Consider the following 23,932-nt stretch of genomic DNA (forward strand, 5'->3'; position numbering starts at 1 on the left):
CCATGTTCCCTCTCCCCTGCCAACCCTTCTGCAGCCAAGATCTTCACGGACTCAAACTAAAACCCTGGATCCAAAGCGCCCTGAAAATCTGGGCCTGTTCAAATGCCCATCCCTGATCTGAGCCGGAAGGTTGCAAATGGCTCCAATCCAGAACTGCACCAAACCAGACCCGCTGCCCCGCTTTCAGCCAGGCATCTCCCGCGACCCATCCATTCTCCTCCTGCAGCTGAGTCTGCCCCACGCAGCGGGAGGTTCCTTCTCCACGGGAGCTTAGGTTTTATTTCAGCTCTGAGGTATCGGAGAGTGAGAAGAGGGCTGGGTTGGTGGCACCCTTCCTGCACTGGGATATTTATACCACGTGGTGCCGGCTCCTTGCCATGGTGACTTGCTGCAGACCAGGGCGGTGGGGGGCTGGGGTAGGTGCAGGCGGGGAGGGATACACTCAGCTGAGCGGCTGCCTCGGGTCTTAAGATCTTTGGTGCCCCCAACTTTCACAGACCCGAGCAGGCTGGATCCTGAGCAGAGTTCAATGGAGCTCCCCGCAGCTGGGAATCCATTCGCAGGAGCTCAGCGAGGCGTTGGGAGGCTATGCCGGTTTCCTGTCAGCTTTCCTTGCTCGATTAGGCAAACAAATTTCCCAAACGCTTGCCCCGAGGCTCCCCTGAACCTGGGGAGCGTGAGCGCTTTGCTGCTCTCCAGGAAGGTCTCTGCTCCCAGGGCGCCAGGATCTCCCCCGAATAATTGTATCAGAGACGTGATCTTCATGCCGAGGGAACAAGCCCTCACCGTGTGTGGCTTCTGCCTCCCGATGCTGCTGATTTGTGGTGGCACAGAGGAGCCTGAGGGTGCCGTTTTCATGGCTGCGTCAGCAACATATTGCCCCATATACTTATGGGGCAGGTGGGGCTGGGGCGTCTCAGGCCTGGTCTTGGTGCCATTAAACTGGTCACGTCCAATGGAAGCCGGAGTAGGCCCTGAGTTGAATCCGACGTGGAGCCAAAAGCAGCACCTCTGCACTGAAATGAAGCCACTTCTGGAGTGGAGCATGCCAGTGGCCAAACAGCTCGCAGCAGCGGGGAGACCCCTGCCTCAGAGAAAGCCCCCCCTGGAGTGGATTTTCACGCCAGCATCTTTGTGCTCCGTCACTCTTGATTGACAGCAGGGGGAGGGGAATCAGGCCCCCAGTTTTAATCCAGTGCTTAGAGTTAGGCCCTCTCTCTCTGTGTCCCAGGCTTTTGAGTCCCAGGGCATTTAAGTGCCTCTGGAAGTTTATACAACCTCCCCCCACATAGTATCTGAGCACCCAAGGGTGGGGTAATGGTGGGGAAATCAAGCCCTTTAATTATGCACCCTCCCATTAAGGCTCCTGAAAACCATTAATAAAGCCTCACAAAGCCCTGCCCCAGGAGATGGGTATCATTTTACCCATGGGGAAACTGAGGCAAGGAGGCCTGGCTATGGCAAAGCTGGGAGTAGAACCCAGGCATCCCTATGTTGAATCCGACTGGGCTACAGCAGACTTGGAGCTTTTGCAAGGCCAATGCTGCCCTCATTTGGGGGGGTGCGGGGGGAGAATTTCTTGCCCCCCTCCGCCAGATCGCTATGATCCCCGATGGGCATCTCCACTGCCTCTCCAATCACATTAGCGGCAGCCCCTGATGGATGGGCTGGGTCCCCCGTATCGTCCCCAGTCCATTTGGGACGGAGATCATCATCTCTGTTTGGCTTTCACATGCGAGGGTAAGAGCCTTGGACGGAGCAGGGGGTGGGGACAGACAGGGGAGCTCTTTGGACTGGACCAGCTAGGGCTTAGCAGGAGGCATGGGCTGAGCCGCTCGACTACATGCCCAGGGTCCCCTCAGGCAGCTAGCCCACGACGCCATCCGTGCTGCTGCCGGTGGTCTGCATGTACCGCAATCACACCTCAGATGGCAATGGAGCCAGACCTCTTGTTTGCAGAGCCCAGGCTTCCAGCGAGTTAGAAATGAAGGGCCGGATCCTCCTTCAATGGAGCGACGCCAACGAACCCCAGCTGAGCTTTGACGGGAGACATCAGCATTCCTGGCTCCGTGATCATCTCAACGTCTGACTCTCACAGGCACGGGTCTGCACCAGCCAGCGATCTGACCCGTTAGATTACAGGCAAACCGGTTCATTGCTCTTATGTTGCACAGTCAACGGATGTCCAATCAGTGCGAGCTACACTGCTTTGAAACTTACACCAGTTTCCCAGCCCCTATACACAGGGGGCCTGATCTTGGTTGCATGGGTGTCAGTAAGGAGCAATGACAGGTTTCAGAGTAGCAGCCGTGTTAGTCTGTATCCGCAGAAAGAACAGGAGGACTTGTGGTACCTTAGAGCCTAACAAATTTATTTGAGCATAAGCTTTCGTGAGCTACAGCTCACTTCACCGGATGCATGCAGTAAGGAGTAAGTATCAGAGGGGTAGCTGTGTTCGTCTGGATCTGTAAAAATAAGGAGTAACTCCACTTTGTATTCGTACAGGGCCTAGTGCGATGGGATCCTGATCTTGCCTGGAGTGTCTAGCTGCTACTTTAGTACAAATAAATCATAATACTGTAATGATAGAAGTTAATAAAGTACAGGTAGGAGCTGAAGAGAAGCAGTCACACAAAAGTGTCCCATTCAATTACATCACGAGAAGGCAGACAACTAAATATTGACAATTTTGATAAGTGCTTGTCTACAAATGCAAGAAGTTTAAATACTAAAGATGGGTGAACTTGAGTGCCTGGTATTAAATAGGAGATTGATAGAATAGGCATCCACAGAAACTTGGTGGAGTGATGATAATCAATGGGTAATACCAGGGTACAAAATGTGTAGGAATGACAAAGTAGGTCATGCTGGTAGAAGAGTGGCACTTTATGTGAAAGAAAACCAAGTCAAAGATAGCAAAAATCTTAAATGAATCAAACTGCATCATAGAATCGCTATGGATGTAAATTCCATGCTCGAATAATATGAATATAGCAGTAGGGATACGCCACTGACCACCTGACCAGGATGGCGATAGTGACTGTGAAATGCTCCAGGAGATTAAAGAGGCTACAAAACCAGAAACCCCAATAATGATGGGGGATTTCAATTATCCGCTTATTGACTGGGAACATGTCATCTCAGGAAGAGATGCAGAGATAAAAATCTCTAGACACCATTAATGGATGCTCCTTGGAGAGCTAGTCCTTGCACCCACAAGGGGAGAGACAATTCTTGATTTAGTCCTAGAGGTGACCATAGCTGAACTGCTCAGTAATAGCCACTGTAATGTAATTAAATTTAACATCCTTGGGGAGAGGGGAAGTACCAGAGAAAATCACCACAGCAGCATTTAACTTCAAAAAGGGGAACTACAGAAAAACGAGGAGCTCAGTTAAACAGAAATTGCAAGGAACAGTCACAAGGGTGAAATGCCTGCAAACTGCATGGAAACTTTTTTAAAAACACCATAAGAGATGCTCAAACTGTATATGCCCCAAATAAATAATAAAATAATAAATAATAATAATAATAATCAGGAAAGGGACCAAAAATATGCCACCATGGTAAACAGAGTTAAAGAGATGCTTAGAGATAAAAAGACATGTTTTAAAAATTGGAAGTCAAATCCTATTGAGGAAAACAGAAAAGAACATACTCTGGCAAGTCAAGCGTAAAAATATAATTAGGCAGGCCAGAAAAGAATTTGAAGAGCAACTAGCAAAAGACACACACAAAAATTTTGCTCTTAGTTTTAAAGTATAACAAAAGCAGGACACCTGCCAAACAATCAATGGGGTCCACTGGTTGATTGAGGTGCTACAGGATCACTCAAGTAAAACAAGACCGTTGCGGAGAAATTATATGAATTTTTTGCATCGGTCTTCACTGCAGAGGATGTGAGGGAAATTCCCACACCAGAGACATTCTTTTTGCTCAACAAATATGAGAAATGGTTCCAGAATGAGGTGTCAATAGAGGAGGTTTTGGAACAAATTGATAAATTAAATGGTAATAAGTCACCAGGACTAGATGGCATTCATCCAAGAGTTCTGAAGGAACTCAAATATGAAACTGCAGAACTACTAACTGTGGTATGTAACTTATCGCTTAAATCAACCTCTGTACCAGATGACTGGTGTTTAGCAAATGTAATGTCAATTTTTTAAAAAGGCTCCAGAGGTAATCCTGGCAATTACAGGCTAGTAAGCCTGACTTCAGTACCAGGCAAATTGATAGAAACTATGGTAAAGAACAGAATGATCAGACATATAGATAAACATGATATGTTAGGGAAGGGAAAACATACCTCACCAATCTATTAGAATTCTTTGAGGGTATCAATAAACATTTGGACAAGGGTGATCCAGTGGATATAGTGTACTTGGACTTTCAGAAAGCTTTTGACAAGGTCCCTCAGCAAAGGCTCTTAAGCAAAGTAGGCAGTCATGGGATAAGAGGGAAGGTCCTCTCATAGATCAGTAACCGGTTAAAAGATAGGAAACAGAGAGCAGGAACAAACAGGTTTCACAGTGGAGAGAAGTAAATAGCAGGGTCCGCCAAGGATCTGTACTGGGACAAGTGCTGTTCAACACATTCATAAATGGTCTGGAAAAAGGGGTAAGGAATGAGATGGCAAAATTTCAGATGTTACAAAAGTACTCAAGACAGCTAAGTTGAAAGCTGACTGCAAAGAGTTACAACAGGATCTCACAAAACTGAGTGGCTGGGCAACAAAATGGCAAATGAAATTCGGTGTTGATAAATGCAAAGTAATGCACATTGAAAACATAATTCCAACTATGCATGCAAAATGATGGGGTCTAAATTAGTTGTTACCATTCAAGAAAGAAATCTTGGAGTCACTGTGGATCGTTCTCTGAAAACATCTGCTCAATGAGCAGCAGCAGTCCAAAAAGTGAACAGAATGTTAGGAACCAATAGGAAACGGATAGAGAAATCAGACAGAAAATATCATGATGCCACTATATAAATTAATGGTACACCCACACCTTGTACTGCGTGCGGTTCTGGTCACCCCATTTCACAAAAGATGTATTAGAACTGGAAAAAGTACAGAGGTGAGCAACAAAAATGATGAGGGAGATGGAACTGCTTCCATATGAGGAGAGACTAAAACCACTGGGACCATTCAGCTTTGAAAAGGGACGACTAAGGGGGGATATGATAGAGAGCTATAAAATCATGACTGGGCTGGAGAAAGGGAATAGGGAAGTGTTATTTACCCCTTCACATAACACAAGAACCAGGGGTCACCCAATGAAATTAATAGGCAGCAGGTTTAACACAAACATAGGGAAGTATTTTTTCACAGAACGCACAGTCAACCTGTGGAACTCATTGCCAGGGGATGTGGTGAAGGCCAAGACAATAACTAGGTTCAAAAAAAAAAAAGAGAGTTAGATAAGTTCCTGGAGGACAGGTCCATTAATGGTGATTAGCCAGGATGATCAGGGACGCAGCCCCATGCTCTGGGTGTTCCTAAACCTCTGACTGCCAGAAGCTGGGACTGGACGACAGGGATGGATCACTCGATCATTGCTCTGTTCTGTTTGTTTCCTCTGAAGCGTCTGGCACCAGCCACTATCAGAATACAGGACAGTAGGCTAGATGGACCATTGGTCTGACCCAGCATGGCCATTCTTCTGTTCTTATAGTCAGTGGGTTACAGGGCTCAATTCTCCTCCCACTTACCCCAGGTTCACACTGGTGTAACTCAGCTGACCTCACTGGCATTACTCTGGATGAACACCAGTGGGAGTGCACAGAGCATCAGGCCCCTCAGCGTGAGAATTGGTGTGAGATCACAGTTGCTTCCCCCGTTGCTTAGGTCATGGTTGACTCTAGCCCACTGGGGCTAGCAGAAATGTGTCCCGGTTACAGGCTGTTTCCATGGGCACGTGGAATCGCTCCCCATGACCCCACACCCAGGTACAACCCTCCTCACTCATTCCACCCCACGCCGCCTGCGGTAATGCGGCGTCAGGGAGTTGCTCCCCGTGGGCCCTGCAGCGTTTCAAACTTCCTCCTGGGGCTGAAGGTTTGGTTGTTTTTCCACTGAGCTTCTCTTTTGCTTTTTCAATCGCACATCGGGGCGGCAGCAAACGGAGCATAACAGACCACACACACACACACAAATTACCACCTCCTATTGGCACCGACCGACGATGCACACGCAGGCCCACACAATCAGCTGGAAAGGGGAGGCACCCTGGGGAATGAGGGGCCTTAAAATTACAGCCAGACCAAAGGAAACTGATGCTCTGGGTTCACTGGCAGTTTTGACAGGTTAAACAAAGAAAATGATTTGGGGCCAAACGAAACGGTCTGTTTGACCCCAAAGGTTTCGGTTTTGAGCATTCTTAAATATTTTTGAATTTGAAAAGAAAATAAAGGCAACGTCAAACCGGAAAAATCAAAATGTTGAGGACCCCCCCCCCCCCCCGCCCGCTGCCGAACAATTTGGTGAAACTGACGCAACCTGCGAACGGTTCTCGCTCGCGCGTTTTGGCCCCGAGACTTTCAGCTGAAAATTTTCGCCCACCTCTAAGGAAAACCCTCTTCCGGCCGGATCCTCAGCTGATGTCTATCGACCTAGCGCTCCTGATGGCAGAGGGGCTTTGCTGATTTACAGCGAACCAAGACGCCGGGCCGGATTCTGCGCCACATCACGGCGGCGGAACAGAGGACCAGCCCTCTCGGCTCGATCGTTCAGTGTGCTTCTCCTAACCCAGATACCGCCGGTGAAGCAAGATCGGGGATTGTCCCCAGCTACAGAGCGCTGGCTGGCCAATCAAAAGGCACATGGATTGGTGTGACCAAGCCGTTCTTAAAGGTCGTCTTCTTTTAAACAACTGTGTGGCATTTCCTGAACACACTGATTTCAGCAGGTTTCCACCCCTTCCCCTTATCTTTCAGTTGAGGATCTTAAAGCACTTGGCAAAGAGCAATGTATGAAAGCTCACAATCTCCCCAGAGGAGGTGGGCCATCCCCATTTAAAGATGGAGAAACCGAAGCGTAGGGTCTTGGCCCCAAGATCACAGAGAAAGAGCTGGGGATAGAACCCAGGAGTCCTGCCTCAGGCCTCTGCACGCGGACCACAGCCGGAAATAGAATCCGCCCTCCAGCCTGTCTGTGACCACCAGCCCCCCAGCCCAAGGAATAGAAGCCAGGAGTTCCACGCTGTGGGTCCCCCCGGCTCTCACCACTAGACCACATGAGCATGTCCACAAACAAAAATTTCTTCTTCCCTTCACAGAGACTTCAGCAGGGTGTCCACCCGGAGGGGATCACATGGAACACCGGTGGAGGCAGGGGTTACACACGCAGAGCTGTGCCAGGCAGAGAACATCTGCAAAGCTCTCGCCAAACCAGTACGGCGCCAGGACCCACCCTCTGGCTGAGGGTTCAAATGTAGCACACGTCTCCCGGCCGAGCCACAGTCTGAGCAGCCGTCCTCAGCCTGGCTTGGTCAGTAACAGCTCGGGGAGGGGGGGAGGAGCTGGAGTGCTGTGGCAGAGAGTTTACAAGGGCATAGATTCTGTTCAGACCAGACCACCTGTTTTCCCCCTTGTAAGGAACGCCAACGACAGCCCTGGAGTCCCACTGAGTTACCCCAGCTGAGTTCCTGGCTCCCTTGGAGTTTAAGAAGCCCTGGCAGGATCTGTCTGGTATCTGCTCGTTGCTACGCATTACGGGGCCTGCTGATATCGCTGGTAACCTCCCCACACGCACACACTTCACTGGTTTCAGTGGGAGGTTTGGCCCTGATGGATTTATTGGTAGTCAAGTAAGAACGCATTGTCGGCATGAGTGATAAAATCCAATCCCAGGGCAGGATCCAAATGTGTCCAAGGCTGGTTGGGATTAAAGGGGAGAAATCGGGGGCGGGGGGTCTCTAAAAGCAACACAAGAACGTTCTCAAATTGGGCAGCCCAAACTGGAGTCAATCCATAGTTGATGCCACAGCATCCAGCACGGATCCCTGAGCCCTTTACAGATTGATAGAAAAAGATTCCCCTTACCCACCACTGGAATGCAACCACCTCTGGGGGGGGAGCTCAGCAGCTGTGTAAGGGTTTGATCCAAAGCCAGTGGAAACAGTTCAACAGGCCATAATAGCACCCAATAATGCTGCACAACGGTTTCAGATAGGAAGCGAAGTGCCACAGAGCTTGAAGAAATGTTTGTTCCTATGGCCAGATGGGCAGTTTTTAGATTCTGGAGCAGAGCAGAGGGGAGATTTTAGGTGGTTTTAGACCCTTTTTTTTTTTAAGCGCTAGTTAAAAATAATCCACTGGTCTGGTGACATTGTGGGAGATGTTAGAGGCAGGTTTTCTCTCCACAGGGTTGGCTGGGGCCTTATGCAAACGTATGCACTTGAAAGCAGAAACTCGGTCTCTGATTTTTAAACTCAATGGTCCAGACTCTCATTTGGTGGAAACGAACGCAGCTCCACTGGTTTCAAAGAAGCCACAGCGATTTACACCCACTGAGAACTTGGCCCCTGTTTGATAGCGTTTTCTATCCACTTTCCGCTGGTGTAAATGGAGGGCCAGGGGGAACCTGCCCCACACTCCCAACTGAAATCGATAGAGGTAGGGTAAATCTGGAGTATCGACGTAGTGAGTCAGGGTGGCTATTTTAACCTAGGCCTTTCCTATTTAAATGTCTCCTCCTGCACGTGGCTGCATCTAGACTGCTGGACTGCCCCATCCCTGTGCACTGTGTCAGCAGGGGACACGCAGGATCAGGCCACCCCCCCCACATGCATTGACTCAGCAGGAGACACGGCGGTTGCCTGATGGTGCGAGACTCTGAGTTCTTCGCCTGCCTAGCGCAAAGTCGGATTCTTAGGTGACAGCCGTCCTGCCTCCGGGCACGACTCCAATACCAGCCCTTGGGGACCGGGCTGTGATGAGCTACCGAAATCAACAGGAAGCAATTGCTGAAGTTAAATCTAAACATTACTGAAAGCCACGTGGCCCTGCCCTGCATGTAACACAATGAGCTAGGGCAGAGGTGGGCGAACTACGGCCCGCGGGCCACATCCGGACCGCGGGACCGCCCTGCCCAGCCCTTGAGCTCCCGGCTGGGGAGGCTAGCCCCCAGCCCCTCTCCCGCTGTCCTCCCTCCCCTCAGCTATGCCGCCGCGTGCGGCTTGTGCCTGCCCACCTCCCAGGCTTTCCAATAAGATAAGGGGCAGGAGGTCCCGGGGGGATGGTCAGGGAACAGGGGTGGTTGAATGGGGCGGAGGTTCTGGGAGGGGGGGCAGTCAGGGAACAGGGAGCCGGGGGGATTGGATGGGTCAGGGGCTCGGGGGGGGGCCTGTCAGGGGGAAGGGGTGTGGATAGGGGTTGGATGGGGGTGGTCCCGGGATGGGCATTAAGGAACGGGGTGGGGGGGTCTCGGGAGGGGGCCGTCAGGGGACAAGGAGCAGGGGGGTTGGATGGGTCAGGAGTTCTGAGGGGGGCAGGAAGTGGGAGGGGGCGTACAGGGGGCGGGGGCCAGCCTGTTTGGGGGGGTACAGCCTTCCCTTCCCGGCCCTCCATACAGTTTTGCAACCCCAATGTGGCCCTCCGGCCAAAAAGTTTGCCCACCCCTGATCTAGTGGCTAAAGCGCTACCTGGCGACTCTGCAGATGTGGGTTCTAATCCCCTCCCTGGCAACAAGGCTTGGGCAAACCATTATTTTGAGGCTTTATTTCCCTCTCGTCTATTTATGCTCCATGCTCTTTTAGTGCTGAGCACAAGGAGGCCTCTTTGGCGTCTCTAGGCACGACCGCCCTGGGTGTGGACACGTCTGGCTGGCGTGAGAACGTCTCATCTGCGTTATAGGCTCTCTTCTAGCAAGGGAGATTCTCCTTCAGCTCAGAACACTGGAGGATCTGCCAGGACGCTCCACATGGCCATAGGACACAGCGCGGCCTTGCCTGTGAAATCCTACCTGACCTCCTGTTTGTTACATTAGAATACAGGTGCCGGGCCCTTGTTTGCTGCATACGAATGTAACCCAACCAAGCACATCGCTCTCTGCCCCATAGAGCAGGGCTGAACCCCATGGTGGCCTAAGTCGGACAACAGAGACTCGGGCTTTTCAATCGAGGGGGTTGATCCCAGCTGCTGAAAAACCTTCCAGGGGTGCAGGAGGGTAAAATACCCCGTGTCCTCACCAGGGCACCACCCAGAGAGAATTCCCTTGTTTTCCCGCAGCATGGCCGCAGGGGTGTGGAGAAGCCTGACCCCTAGTGGGTGCACTTGAGGGATGCAACCGAACAGTGTCTCCTCACAGCCCCTGTTGACAGCAGTTCCTATTTATCTGCGGCCGGTCTCTATGGCAATGGATGGACTGCATCAGTGAGGACCGGCCTGGAGAAAGAAGAAGAGCTAAAGGAAATCTCTGGAGAGATGAGAACTTCTCACAGAGATGCTGGGAGGGGATCGGATCTCGCCCCAGCTCCAACTGCCTCTGTGGCCCAATTCCGATCTCACGGCACGGCCAGGCCCCAATTCAATGCAGCACGTGCTTCACATTAAACACACACCTTGTCATTACGCTTTCTGCCGGCCTAGCTCCATTTGGGGGAGGGGTCTCTTCCCCTCACCTGCCATGGGGCGATTCTGATCCGGCTCCTGAAACCTTTCTGCTCAGAGACTCCTCTGGAGAAACCCCTCTCCTGTTCTTGGACCTTCTGCCCAACCTTCACCCACCCCCTCCCATCCCTGGCACGGGTGCCTCTTCCTTCCAAAACATAGTCGTCTGCCCCTCCCCATCTGCACCCCAGTCTGGGGAGCTAGGATCCAACTCCCTGAATCCGCAGACTTGACTTTTCTCACTCCACAAGGGCAGGCCCTGGTCACGAGGCTTTTAATCCCAGAGGTGTTGGACGATCAGGCCAAACCAGATCCCAGAGCACACTGGCAGGGGGAGGTGGCCTGGGAGCCATTCACCCCTCATTAAACGTGTCTTTCACCTTGCTCCTGAACCTCTTCCTTCATCAGCTCTGTCTCCACCTCAACTCATCTGAGCAGGAACCTTCCTTCCTTTGTGGCTGCTTGGCCCCGACCCCCCTGGAAATGGATTCCCAGCTCAGGACTGGTCTCCGCTGCATGTATGCAGCAGTTACCCCAGAGCACAGTCCCACCCTATGTGACTGGAGGAACTCCACCTCCCGCAACGGAGGTAGCGTGGTCGATGGAAGCATCCCTCCCTCAGCCCAGCCACATCTACACCAGAGGCTAGGTCAGCTGAGCCCTCAGGGGTGTGAATTTTTCACACCCGAGAGCCGTGGCTATGTTGATTGAGATTTTTAGGGTCACCCAGACTGCCGCTGCCCCAGTGGAAATCCAATGTGGCCCCCCTGTCTTCAATGGATGCAGAGTCCCAATCTCCCTCCAAGATCTGGAGCAGCGCCACCAACTTTAAAAGACTAAATTTCTCACCCCCTCACTTATCCACTGACTCTGGATTTAGGCCGGTGTCACTGAGATCAGACTCTGACCCTTCAATGCAGCGATGTCCACTGCCACTCTGAGAGTTGGGGTTGATTCCCTCCCAGCTCCATGTCCCTCCACCCTTGACTTCTCTCTCTCCATGCAACACCCCAGCCCTGGCAGCCCTCAGCCCTGGCCAAACCCCAACACCTGCTTCCTCCACTCCTGCCCTGGTGCCTCTGGCAGAAACTCCGTGACCGTGTGGACCTTCCTCCACTGCGATGCCATCCTCTCCTCCTTCAGTTCTGCCCTCTCCCTACCAAGCAACCCTGCCTCTCCAACCCGGCCGACTCCCATGCCCTCAATCCCAGCTGTTTGGACTCCCTCCTCAAACTGTCCCCCTGTCCTACCCCTCCACTTCTCCCGCTTCATAGGATCTCCCCATTTTCTCCCTGCCAGCCAGGCCCCAAAACACGGCCCTCTTTCCAGACCCTCCCACCCAGGCTAGGTCTAAATCTTGCCAATTCTTTCGGCAGAACCTCTCTAAGGGCTAGTCTACACTGGAAGTGCTACAGAGCTCTCCCGCTGGCATCATAAAACCAGCCTCCGCGAGAGGCAGCCGCTCTGTCGTCGGGAGACGCTCTCCTGCCGGCCCAGCGCTGTTCACACCCATGCAACTTACGTTGCACAAGGGGATGGCTTATTCATGCACCCCTGAGCAGCGTGATAGTAAGTGGTAGTGTGCACCCGGCCTGGTCTACACCAGATAACCACATCAATCAGGGGTGTGAAAAATCCACACCCCGAGCGAAGCAGTTATACAGACCTAATCCCCCATGTAGACAGCGCTGGGCTGACGGGAGGGCTTCTCCCCCGGCCCTCAGGGAGGTGAATTGACAACGCCGACAGGAGAAGCCACGGCCTGGCCTCTCCATCCGTGCAGCTAAAACTCTCATCATCTCGTGGCCACGACCAATGCAGTCTTGCCCTGTGCCGCCCCGTTCAGGCTGCTGCTGCTAAGAGCATCATTGAGCACCCCACCGCTCTCTCTGGATCTCTCCCCTGGCTCCCCCTTTCTCCAGCACTTCAAACGCAAGCGATTTGCCTTCACTTTCAATTCTTGTCAGCTCCCCGCAGGGGGTGCCAGCCCCATTGGTTACATTTTCAACAAGCCCCTCTGTGCTCGCTCCCACAGGGCCCCTCTAAACATCCCCAATCCCACCTCCTTGGCCATCTTCCTGGTGGCCTTCACTCTGCTGATGAAGTGGAATCTTGTTCTCCTGCAATTCCCTCAACTCTCTCCTTTGCCTTGATCCTACAAAAAACCGGCGAGGCAGCTGGTGCCGGTCCCGGCCCATTGTTCCCTCGGACCCCCCATCTGCATCCAGCCGCTGTCTCTTGGACCATCTTTTTGTTCTGTGTTGGTGAAGCACCTGGCACAATGGGGCTCTGAGCCTCCGTGGGGGCTCTGCCACCTCCCACCCCCCCGGAGGCTATCGTCCTACAAACACCATCCAGCCCTGATCTCTGCTGAGGCCTCTGGTCGCTTCAACCATTACGAGCCAGATGCTCGGCTGGGGTAAATCAAAGCAGCTCCATTGATTTCCACAGAGCTAGGCCGATTTACACCAGCTGGGGATCTGGCCCAGACGACAATAGACTCCCCAAGCCAGAATGAACCAGAGTGGGTTAAAGGGACTGGACCAGGTTTCAATTTTTGGCAGCATTTCGGGGCTGGGTTTGGGGATGTGACACCCGGCGCCGATTTGGATCATGCATTGGGTGGGGGGAGATTGAGGGGGTTGGGGAAGGAGCGTGTGCGCTGGAAATAAAAGTCCCACCACGCTGTAATGTTGCATTAGCATCAGCAGGAGCTATGAGCGTGCGGGGACCGGCCCCCCGTTCTCAGCGTCGTCTGCTTTTCCCTAAGGGGATCGGAGCGGGGTCAGGGGGAAAAAAAAAATTAACTGGCCCTGAGAACTGAGCATCTTCTGGCATCTAAGTCACAGCTCAGCCCACCTGCCGCCTTGCTGGGAGGCGGGGGCGGGTTAGTTTGCAGGAGGGACCCCATGTGGACGCGCCTCGGGGAAGAGGCAGAGACGGTTGTGCAGCGGACACCTCCGAGAGAAGCCCCCTGGATCCAGCTCATGGGAATGTCCTGACACGTCAAAAGGACGGACAGGCCGGCTCATAGAGCACGAGAGGGGGAGTTTGGAACGTGGCCTTTCTCTCCTTGTGGATCCCAATCTCACCCCAACTTCAGTGGCAATTCTGGGGGCAGGAGGGAGGCTCAGCCATGTGATAAGGCACAGTCTCCTCCTTAGATCTCATCCATGTTAGAACGAACATGCTAAGGGCCAGATCCTCAGCTGGTGTAAATCCACTGACTTCAGAGCAAGGCTTATTTACACCTCACCCACTGGGGAGCTGGCCTTCAGGCCACGTGGTTCCGTCACCCCATACCAGTCTGATACTGAGAAAGAAAATCATCCATCACGCTGGGGACGCCAGCCAGCCATGCTATTTCTGCTTGGTCAGAGCAGCCCACGGGTCCTGGGCCAGAGCTATGTCCTCGCCCCCCATGTTCACGCAAGGCCTTTGAGGCTCTCAAGCTACACCTGGTAGGGGGCTGAGCCTTCTGGGAGCAGGGGCCGATCCCCTCTTCAGATCAGAGACTGCCTTCGAGATCCAGATTACCAGCACTGGGGCTTCCCTTTTCTTTTAGCTTCTTTCCTCCCGCGGAAGGAGCATTTTTGTTTGTTTTCCAGCTAGGTCTGAGCCCAAACCTTCCTCTCCGAAGAGCCCCAAACTTTGGGGCAGATCAGATCCCATCCCCCATATATAGTTTAAATGCCTGCTTGCCAGGACATCACTGTTCTTATTCACTATTCGTCTTGTAGCAGTAACTAGGTGCCCCAGTGACGGACCAGGACCCGCCACTGCTAGGCGCTGTACAAACACCGACCCAAAAGATGGTCCCTGCCTCCTACAGCTTACGATTGATGGTCTCAACCTCATTTTAAAGTCACTGTCCTAAAAGTTCTCCAGCAGGCCCCAGAGGGAGGGCTCCACAAAACAAATACAATAAATAAAAACCTGTCTGTGAAACAAAGGCAGGACCTATCTCGTGTTCTGTTCCACCAGTTCTCATGGGTAGGGTGGGATGGCTTCTTTGTGGGAAGAGGAGTTGCCCAAAGTTCAGTGTAAAGAAAAAATTTTAATATAAGAATGAGAGGACTCAAAAATGGTTCTTTTGTGACTGAAGGGACACAACACCGGGAGGCCTCAATTCAGCAAAGCACTTGAGCACCTGCTTACAGTTAAGTTTCAGGGCAGCAGCCGTGTTAGTCTGTATCCGCAAAAAGAACAGGAGGACTTGTGGCACCTTAGAGACTAACAAATTTATTTGAGCAGAACAGCTGCTTTAAAGTCGCACCGAGCTGAAGATCTCTGCTGAATGCAGGGCCCTCACCAGGACAACACAGAGTGTGGCAAAGGTGGGCGTAATCAGCACTGGAAGAAACCGGCATCACCAGAGCAGAGCAGACCCGGGATCCAATTCGTCGGGCTCAGAGACCCAGTCTACATAGCGATCAGAGGCGTGATTGCAGAACATGACCGCACCCGAGTTCACTTGAATCTCAGGCAGCAACAGCAGAGAAGCCGCGGCCGCACAGACTAGCCACCCAAGGGTCCCGAGGGAGTTTGTACAGCCCGCACTGCTCCGCTCCCAAAGATAGCTGGATTAAAGCTAACTCAGGTGTGTCTACGTATGCTGCTAACACACCTCTGACCGCTGAGTGGCCAATGAAGATGCAAGAAACCCACACAATAGTTTAGGCAGGGCTCTGCTAATATGGTGATGGGTGCTATGGGGAAAGAGTGGAGAAGAAATTGAGCAGATTATTCAAAATATCTATTGCCAGCGTTTAATTAGCCCTTAAATATGAAGAATTTAAAGCACTTACACTACGTTTATCCTACCCAACATAACTGTAGGCATTCGCTGGATTGTTAGTTTTGCCATTCTTGCATTGATCTCATCACGCTTCCCTCACTGTCCGACAAGCAACTACCGAGACATTCCCATAAACGGGCCAGGTTATCTGCTGAGCGTAAGCGGCACAGCTGCATGGACACCGTCGATTTACGCCAGCTCAGAATCTTGCCCAGCAGTACCGGCCCCCGAAACGTTTATAAATAAATATATTTCACATTTAAGCAAGTTTCGGGCGCGTGGGGACTTTGATGTGGTTGGAATTTTAACCTGTTACTGTGCAGGGGACCGTTTTATCTCTGGTGGCAAGTATCATTTAGAACATCGAAAGAGGAACACTTTAAGACCCTACATTCTAGCATGTGCCTGAGGACTGATCTATAGAAAAAACCCTGGCTTAAGCAACCAGCAAGGACTGGCCACCTCTTGGAAGCCAGGGCCATATTGTCTCAGCATCGAGGTAATGCCTTGGGGCTGCACTACACAGATTTTGTACTGATACCACTATGTGAGTTACGGGGCTGTTTTTTTTAAATTGATCAGGTTATACCAGTACATGCCCTGACCTCCCCCCCCCACCCCCCGCATCCCATATGGGACTTGTTATACTGGTATAAAGCACCTTTCTATTGGTATAACTGCATCCGCACTAGGGGGCTTGTATGAATTTAATTACACTGCTTTTGCGTTTAGACAGCCCTTGGGGTGTCAAACAGATCTGTGCTCCATTGTGCTAGGCACTATACAAACACACAGTCCCTTCCCCAAAGAGCTTGGTTTTCAGAAGGGGTGAAATCCTGGCCTTACTGTCAATGAGAGTTCTGCCGTTGATTTCAATTGAGACAAGCTGTCACCTCATCAATTTTAAAATGTCACATTTGATTTCAAGTGTTGTTGCAGCCCTGGTGGGCTCTCTAATATCCTTGGACAAGGTGGGTGAGGTAGTATCTTTGATCAGACCAACTTCTGGTGGTGAGAAGGACAAGCTTTCCAGATTCGTAGAGCTGAAGAAGAGCTGTGTCTCTGTGGAGCTGAGAAGTGTGTCTCACCACACCAGTGGAAGTTGGTCCAATAAAAGATATTACCCTCCCTCACCTTGTCTCTCTAACATCAGATTTAAAAACAAACTAATATTGTTACAAGCAACACCTAAGGTTGATGAGGTTAATGAGAGGAAGTGGAGAGGGGGAAAAAACCAAAACACATTTTTCTATATGTTTTTCCACATTGTTTACTTTGTGCATTTGACAGCCCTCTGTGTCTTGTCAGTTTCACCATTTCCTCTGTTATAGTCAATTTCATAGTTTTCCCCTGTAGAGTCAATTTCCCCTGATTGTTGGTGAGTCTTTACACACTACAGGGGAAAGAAAATCTCTCTCTCCCCCTCCCTCTCTACCTATGCACAAGAAAACATGATTGTAAAATACGGTAGGGGGACTCCAGGGTAGGGGTAGGCTCTGAAATCACTTTTAAATTATTTTATTTAAATGGACTGGTTTGAGTTGATGGGGTCTCTCTAAGCAGAACATTCCTGCTTTGACTTTGGTAGGGAATTCTGCTTAAAAATTGACAGCCCAACACCATGGGGGCGATGGGTCTACTCTGAGGGCTTGTCTACACTTAACACACCACAGCGGCACATGACCTATGCCGACAGGAGATGGGAGGGATTCTCCCAGCGGTGTGGGTAATCCACCTCCCCAAGAGGCAGTAGCTAGGTCAACTGAAGCATTCTTCCATCAATCTAGTGCAGTCTACATGGACACTTCGATTGTCTCAGCGTGGTACAAGGTTGGGAATGTATGAGCAAGTAACAATGTATTGCAACCTAGACCCAGCTCCCTGAGCAGCTTAGCTGAGTTGATCTAATTTGTAGGCCAGACCTGACATACAGATGAGGACCTGATGCATAGCTTTTAGTAAAGGTCAAGCTAAATTGTACTGTGAAGTTTGGGTTTACTTTGAAAGTGCTTGCTTAGGAAAGGAGGTGGCTTATCGCTGTTACTTCTGTAATAAACATGATTCCTGAAAGGCGGGGGGGGTGGAGAGGGGCTCTGTCTAGGTTGCAATACATTGTTACTTGCTCATACATTCCCTAGCCTTGCACCACGCTATCATACTGCTATGCTAAGCACAAGGTGGAGACCACAGGAGTGTGGTTCTGACACAGAAGTGGGAGGAGTGGGCTGGGGTGAGGGCCATGGCTCGCTGCTAAGGATAGGAGATGGAAGGATCTGGGGCGGTGATGAGTCGTGAAGCAGTGACACAGGGAACATGGAGGTAAGTGGGTGCGAGTGGAAGATTATGTAGGTGCTCTGGTGGAAGGATATTTCGGGCCAACTTCAGAAGTGAGTAAGTCTGTCCAGAGGGAGTCAGAGTCCTCTAGCCTGCCTTGCATATCAGTCAGTCAGTCTAAGGGAATCTAAGAGCACCTTAGCCACCCACACATAGGCCTTGCCTCTGAATCTGCTCTGTTAACAGGAATGTCCTAGTGATTTGGGTGGAAGGGTCTAGGATAGAGGGGCGGGTGCAAGCGTGTGGAAATCAGTGGCCTGGTGCTGAGGTGGGACTCCCATGCGAGGCCTTATTTACAAACACAGAGCCACAGAGCCTTGTGGCAGGGGTGTGTGTGTGTGTCAGGTTCCCAGTGGGGGCAGCAACCAATGGGTGTAAAATTTGCACCAGCTGACTTTCTGATTTTCCTGCTCTGCAAAGCATCCTCCCGCCACCTTGCCTGCTGAAGGAATGAGCTTTAGAAGGGGATAGTCCAGGGTTCTAACCCTAGGTCTGCTGAGTCCCTGTCTGGTTGGGACAGCACGAACTTCCTGGTCTGTAAAATGGGGATGAGTCTACTGTCCCCACCGCAGTGCTAGGAGGACTTCTCTCATAACGGACCAGCTTCACAACAGCTAAGTTTGATCGTCAATGGGTTTGCTGAACCCCAACCTCCCGCCCCCCCAGCCCCTTTTCTACCTCCTGAGCACACCACAGAACACAGCCCCGCTTGCTCCCTTTGGTTAAAAAACCCCCGCCGTGGAGGGGCAGCGGGTGGGCTGCTGATTTCCTGAGTCGACTTGTCTCCCAATGAAAAGCCTGCCGCTGAGTCTGAGCTGATGAAAGGGCGCAGAGCCACAATAACCACGGCCGTGCAAGAGACAGAAGACTCAGGGAGGGATCATCAAAATCAGACGCTGCTGCTCACCTCCACCCCCACCCCGCTAATACCAACAAGGGAAAGAAAAGCTCTTTGCAGAGTAACATTGCACCAGGCAAGCCCGCCTGACTTCAGTGGCGTTTGCACCTCATTTTACACCGGGGAGTGAATCAGGTCCATCGACTCCAAGGAGAGTTTAGCCTCAGGGCCAGTCGATCTTTGGATTTACTTTGCACCGGGCCCGTGCATCCGTGCAAGTTGGTGCTTACTCCAGTGCAACCCGCCCTGGTGAATTTACCAGTGCGAGCGCAGTTTTGCACCAGCACATTAGGGGCGCTGCACTGGTGTCCCGCCTCCAGGGAGTTACGTCAACACAAGTTTTCCCAGTTTAGACAAGCCCACAGCAAATAAAACTAAGGAAGGGGTCTCCAGCTTTGGCTGTCAGATTGCAGTCGTGTTCTCACGGAGTAGAGCACACTATAGAAGTAACAGGGACTGTCTCACGCCCTGTGGAGGGATGGGTCCGGCACCAGATTTGCCCCAGACTCCCGTTGAAAAGAAAATTACTGCAGCGATGGGTCAACCCACGGTGGCGACGCTCCAAGGAGCCAGGTTTGGGACAGAGGCCCGGTTCCCTCAAAGGTATTTAGGCACCTAACTCTCGCTGATTTCAACAGGCATCTAAACATCTGGACCTGATCCATGTCCAATGAAACCATGGCTCCAGCAGATGCCAGATCAGCCCCTCGAACTGTAGTGTGTGTGTGTGAGCAAGAGACAGATGGGTCCAAATGATTTCCCACAGCACCTGCTGCCAATGGGGAGCAGCTGCTCCAGAGCTTTCACCTTCCAACACACACACACTTCCTGTGGGCCATTCGGAGAGGATTTAAGTATCTTCCAAAAGGGAAGGAGCTAACTGTTAAGCACCCCAATTCAGCGTGAGCACAGATATATATATATATATACACACACACACACTCCCCCTCTCCCTCCAAAAGTTACCCCAAACTCAGAGGTCTTAGTCAACATCAGACCCTGAGCACAGAATACCGTAGCTCTTTCTCGTAAGGGCATGACCTGCCTCGGCAGAAGTCTGCATTAAAAGACAGCCACACTCCATGCCCAGCCAGACTTGTTTCATGGTTGTATTTGGGCAACAGCTGATTTCAAGGAGCAGCCATGGGACACTCAGGTTGGATCCACAGGCAACCCCACAAATTCAAGCCTAGCTGAGTGACCGTCATGGAACACCCAGCAGATCCCTCTCTTCCTCCCCAAAATTCACAGCGCTGGGGAGGTAATGGGCTTCCCTTCACTCTAAAACCCCAATGGAACCTGATTCTTTGCTATTCAGATTGCAATCAGCCCAGTTTTGGGTGGATCTCAATTTGGCAGTATCCAGATGAAAGGGGCCTGACTTTCAGTCAGCATGGAGCTCCCGGCTCCGAGAGAATGAAGTCCCCTTTCAGGGGTTGCAAGTGAGGCACACAATCTTTAGCCACTTTCGAAAATCCTGGTCTACACATTCACACAGCACTGTTACAGAAGAAGGATCTCAAAGCACTATTAAAACCAACCAGCTTCACAGACTAGGTGCCGCAATCCTGCTCCCACTGAAGTCAATGGCAAGACTCCAATCTAGTGCCAGGGCAGCAGGACTGGGCCCTCTCTACATGTGAATCATTTTAAGCCCCTCTGGAATGCAGCCACCTCTGGGCAGCATTTGTTTAAACACCCCACAGCAACAGATTAATTTAACTCATCATACTCGATTTAGTGAAAGGCTCAGAGGGGTGGAATTAACTACGTGAATGCATCCAATGTGCAGTTAAAACTTGTTTGGAAGGGGTTTACTTCTGGGTTCAGGGGAAAGAGGAAGCTATTTCTTCTGGTGATATTTTAGTAGGTTTCTATATGACCCCAGCAGTGGAAAAAAAAAATCTCAGATGCTGAAAACCTATCAAATATGTTCCACCCCCAATCTGAATTTAAATTTCCAGAGGAGCCGAGTCACTGGGGTTTGCAGGCAGAGAAAGGAATTGAGAGAGTACTAGCCAGGGTTTTTCTAGCTCCTGGTGCTTTTGGATATATGGGGTTGGTATTTCTCTTTTTTCCTTCCCCTTCCCTTGATAGTGATGGTATGTAACTGAATCGCCCTGAGTGCTTCGCAGAGGGCATGCTCCACAGGATCGTAGGCCTGGAAGCCTGCGTGGGAAATGAACCGGCCTTAACACGTTTAGACTTTCAACACATTAAGCAGGTTGGTTTGGGCATCAAAGTGACACCGTCTGTCTGGGCCAAAGAAAGAAAGAAAAAGCTGATAGGTGCAGAGACCTCCTGGGTGGAAAGGAGATGCCCCATCACAGCAGCAGCCAAATCCACCAAATCAGGTCTGCGTTTTAGCCATTTCCAAAGCTCTGTTTTGCCCGGATTTGCAGGGGCAGCTCCAGCTTTTAAGAAGTTATTAAAAAGCATCTTATAAAATGCATTAACCCCGGCAGAGGACGCGAGAAAGCACCTAAAAGGGAGGCAGGTTAGGTTAAAAAGAAGGGGCCAGATCCCCCGCTGGTGCAAATCGGCACGGCCAGAGAGTAGTCGATGGAGCTCAGCCGATTGACACCAGCTGGGGGGGCGGGGGGGAAATCTGGTCCAGCGTGTGTGTGTCCACCTGTTAAACTGACACTGAAATAGGACTGTCTCCTAAGAAGCAGACTGCCGCTTAAAGAACAAATGCAACACCGCTCCCAGGCCCCAAGCTGAGAGTGCTGAACACCTTCCAGGACTAGGCCCTGATTTTGTAGTACCTCTTCCCTGCAGAAGTAACACAGGCAGACTGTGATCTGCGATGGCGTTGTAAGCACAAACAGCCCGAGGTGAAACAAGCCTGACACCTTACAGGCCCTACACCCGCTGAATCAGAACAGTAGGACTGGAAGGGACCTCCAGAGGCCATCTAGTCCCATCCTCCAGCCCCGGCAGGGCTGTATTACATGAAATCAGAGGCTCTCTGGCCCCTGGGCTTCAGAGGCAGGCAGATGGGGCAAAGCGTCCCCGTCTGCAGCATGGGGGAGCCTATGACATGGTGGGGGCTGCTGAGGTGGGACGTTTGTCCAGGGCTTGGAGACGACTGGGCCAAAGGCAGGCATTCATTAGGCCACTTCCTGGCATTTCAGGGTTCAGATTCCCTGCTGGCCTGAGGCCATTGAAGTCAGCGGAGTTACGCCACCAGAGCCCTGGGCCCTAGGTTGTCATCATCGTGATCATTAAAGGTCCATTTCGAGCTGACAAGCCTGGGAAAGGAGGATATGATTTTACTGTCCGCTAAAACCCTGGATTCCCGTGACCCTCACCACGTACTTCCTGGGGACCCCCTGGCACCGATTCAAACGGTTTCTCTCGGCTTGTTGAACTAGCTGGCACGCTATCTGAGCCAGCCTGCCACAGGCCAGAGGTTCAGAACCTGCCCAGCCACTCTTGGGCAGACTTGGCACCAGGCCCCCAAAGACCCTGAGAGTCCCTGGCCCGAGAGCGTCCAGCGGGCACCAGCGGCTGAGACCTGCTGGGCACCCAAGCAGAAATACAGGATGTGAGGCAGGAGACCTGCTCAGATGGCCAGGCGGACAGCAGTTGGCTTGGAGCCCTCACTGGCAGAAAGACAAGAGATTAGGGAGAGAAAGCCAGTGTGTGTGGAAGATCAAAGTAATTCTACACACCCTTGTCAGGGCCAGAGTTTGGTCTCAGTTACACCAGTGAAAACACAGAGCAACCCCCAGGCACTTCGCTTATTACTCGCGTTACTCTAGAAGCTATGAGACTTAGAGCCCAGGAGCCCATCCTGCCCGGCGCTGTACAAACACAGCGCAAGACCCCGGCTTTGCACCGGAGGGGCTGAGATCCGGCCCTGGGGCCCTGCTGCTGTCCCTGCGGGGGTGCGTTACGCCCTGGCCGCCGGGCCGCTTTGGCATTTCCGTCACCCAGAAGGATTTACCGACCCGGCCGGTGTCAAAGAGCCGAGAGCGCCGAAGACAACTCCCGGCACTCGTCTTTTGCAGACGCCCAGCGAGCCAGACCCCGCCCCGGGACCCGCGCCCTACAGCCCCTTAGCCCGGTGTCCCACTCGGGCAGGTAGGTGCGGGGCGCACGGCGGGGATCGGGGAGCTCTGGCTCTCTTCAGGGAAGTTTTCGGACTTGGATGGGGGAGCTAGAAATGGGATCGCATTAGGGGGAGGCGATGCGGGGGCTCCAGGTCTCCCCCCCCCCCCGCCACTAGATTTGGGTGAGTCCCAATCTCCCCAACCCCACTACTCCATCAGACTCCCCCCCCGCCCTTGTAGGGGGGTACCCGTCCCCCCTCCGTCTGCACCAAGCCCAGTTCTCCCCCCCTCACCCACACACACAGTCCGGAGGGGCCCAGACCCCCCCCGCCCCCCAGCCCCGGCCTCACCTGCCCTGCTTGGTGATGATCATCTCGGTCTGGTGCTTGTGGAATTTGGCCCAGAGCGGGTAGTTGTTGAGCATCACCTGGACCTTGCCGGAGAGCTGGTAGCCCGGCACCGGGTAGAGCGGGCCCCGGGGGAACACGTGCTGCACCGCGCCCGGGTAGCAGCCTTCCCCCGCCGCCGGGCTCGGGTAGAGCTCGCCGCCGCCCGGGTAGAGCTCGCCGGGAGGCAGCGCGAAGCCGTGGCTGCCCGGCTGGGCGGCGGCGGGCGGCGGCTGGGGTCCGTAGGCGGCGCAGCTGTTCAGGGCCGGGCTCAGGAAGCGGCCGGTGGCCGCCCGGGCGGTGGCCGGGCTGCTCACCCCGAAGCCCCCGGGGACCGTCGGGGCGCTGTAGGGCAGGCTCAGCGGGCAGCCCTCCGGAGCCGGGGCGTCGGGGAAGTAGAACCGCTCCTGCAAGCCCATCTTCAGCTCGCCCGGCTCCTTGGGCGCCTGCAGATCCAGCGGCTCCTTGGCAAAACTTTGGCTCTGGGTCCCATTCAGCATGGTGAGCGCGGGGCTGCTGGCTCCGGAGGCTGGGTCCAGGGCTCCCATCGACTTGCCAAGCGAGGCGGGGTGGGAGTGGGCAGGGGAGGTAGGTGTGCGCGTGGGTGGGGGGGGGGAGATCAGCCCCCTCCCCTCCCTCAGCAACTCATCAGGGTTGTGCAAAGAGGGGGAGGAAAAAAAAAAAAGAGAGAGACCCCCCCCCAAAAAAAATCTTTGCAGCGCTCGCCCCACAGGTCCCAGCCCCACTTCAGCGGCGGCTGAGTCGGCTTCACACGCAGCCCCGGGGCTCCATCGCCGGGCCGGACACGCCAGGAGCAAAGGCAGAAGGAAACCCCCCCCCCTCC

The 23,932-nt window shown here is 52.7% G+C and overlaps 1 protein-coding gene across 1 annotated transcript in view; it reads right to left on the reverse strand.

The window, feature by feature from the left end:
- TBX21 (T-box transcription factor 21) overlaps window positions 1-23,636 on the reverse strand; it is a 33,308-nt gene extending 9,672 nt beyond the window's left edge. The window contains exon 1 of the mRNA XM_077806438.1: window positions 23,053-23,636. Within this exon, the coding sequence (XP_077662564.1) occupies window positions 23,053-23,636 (584 nt within the window). The remainder of the gene's footprint in view (window positions 1-23,052) is intronic.
- Window positions 23,637-23,932: the final 296 nt, after the last annotated feature.

Source organism: Eretmochelys imbricata, chromosome 27 (genome assembly GCF_965152235.1).
Source record: "Eretmochelys imbricata isolate rEreImb1 chromosome 27, rEreImb1.hap1, whole genome shotgun sequence".
NCBI classification, from domain to species: Eukaryota; Metazoa; Chordata; order Testudines; family Cheloniidae; genus Eretmochelys; species Eretmochelys imbricata.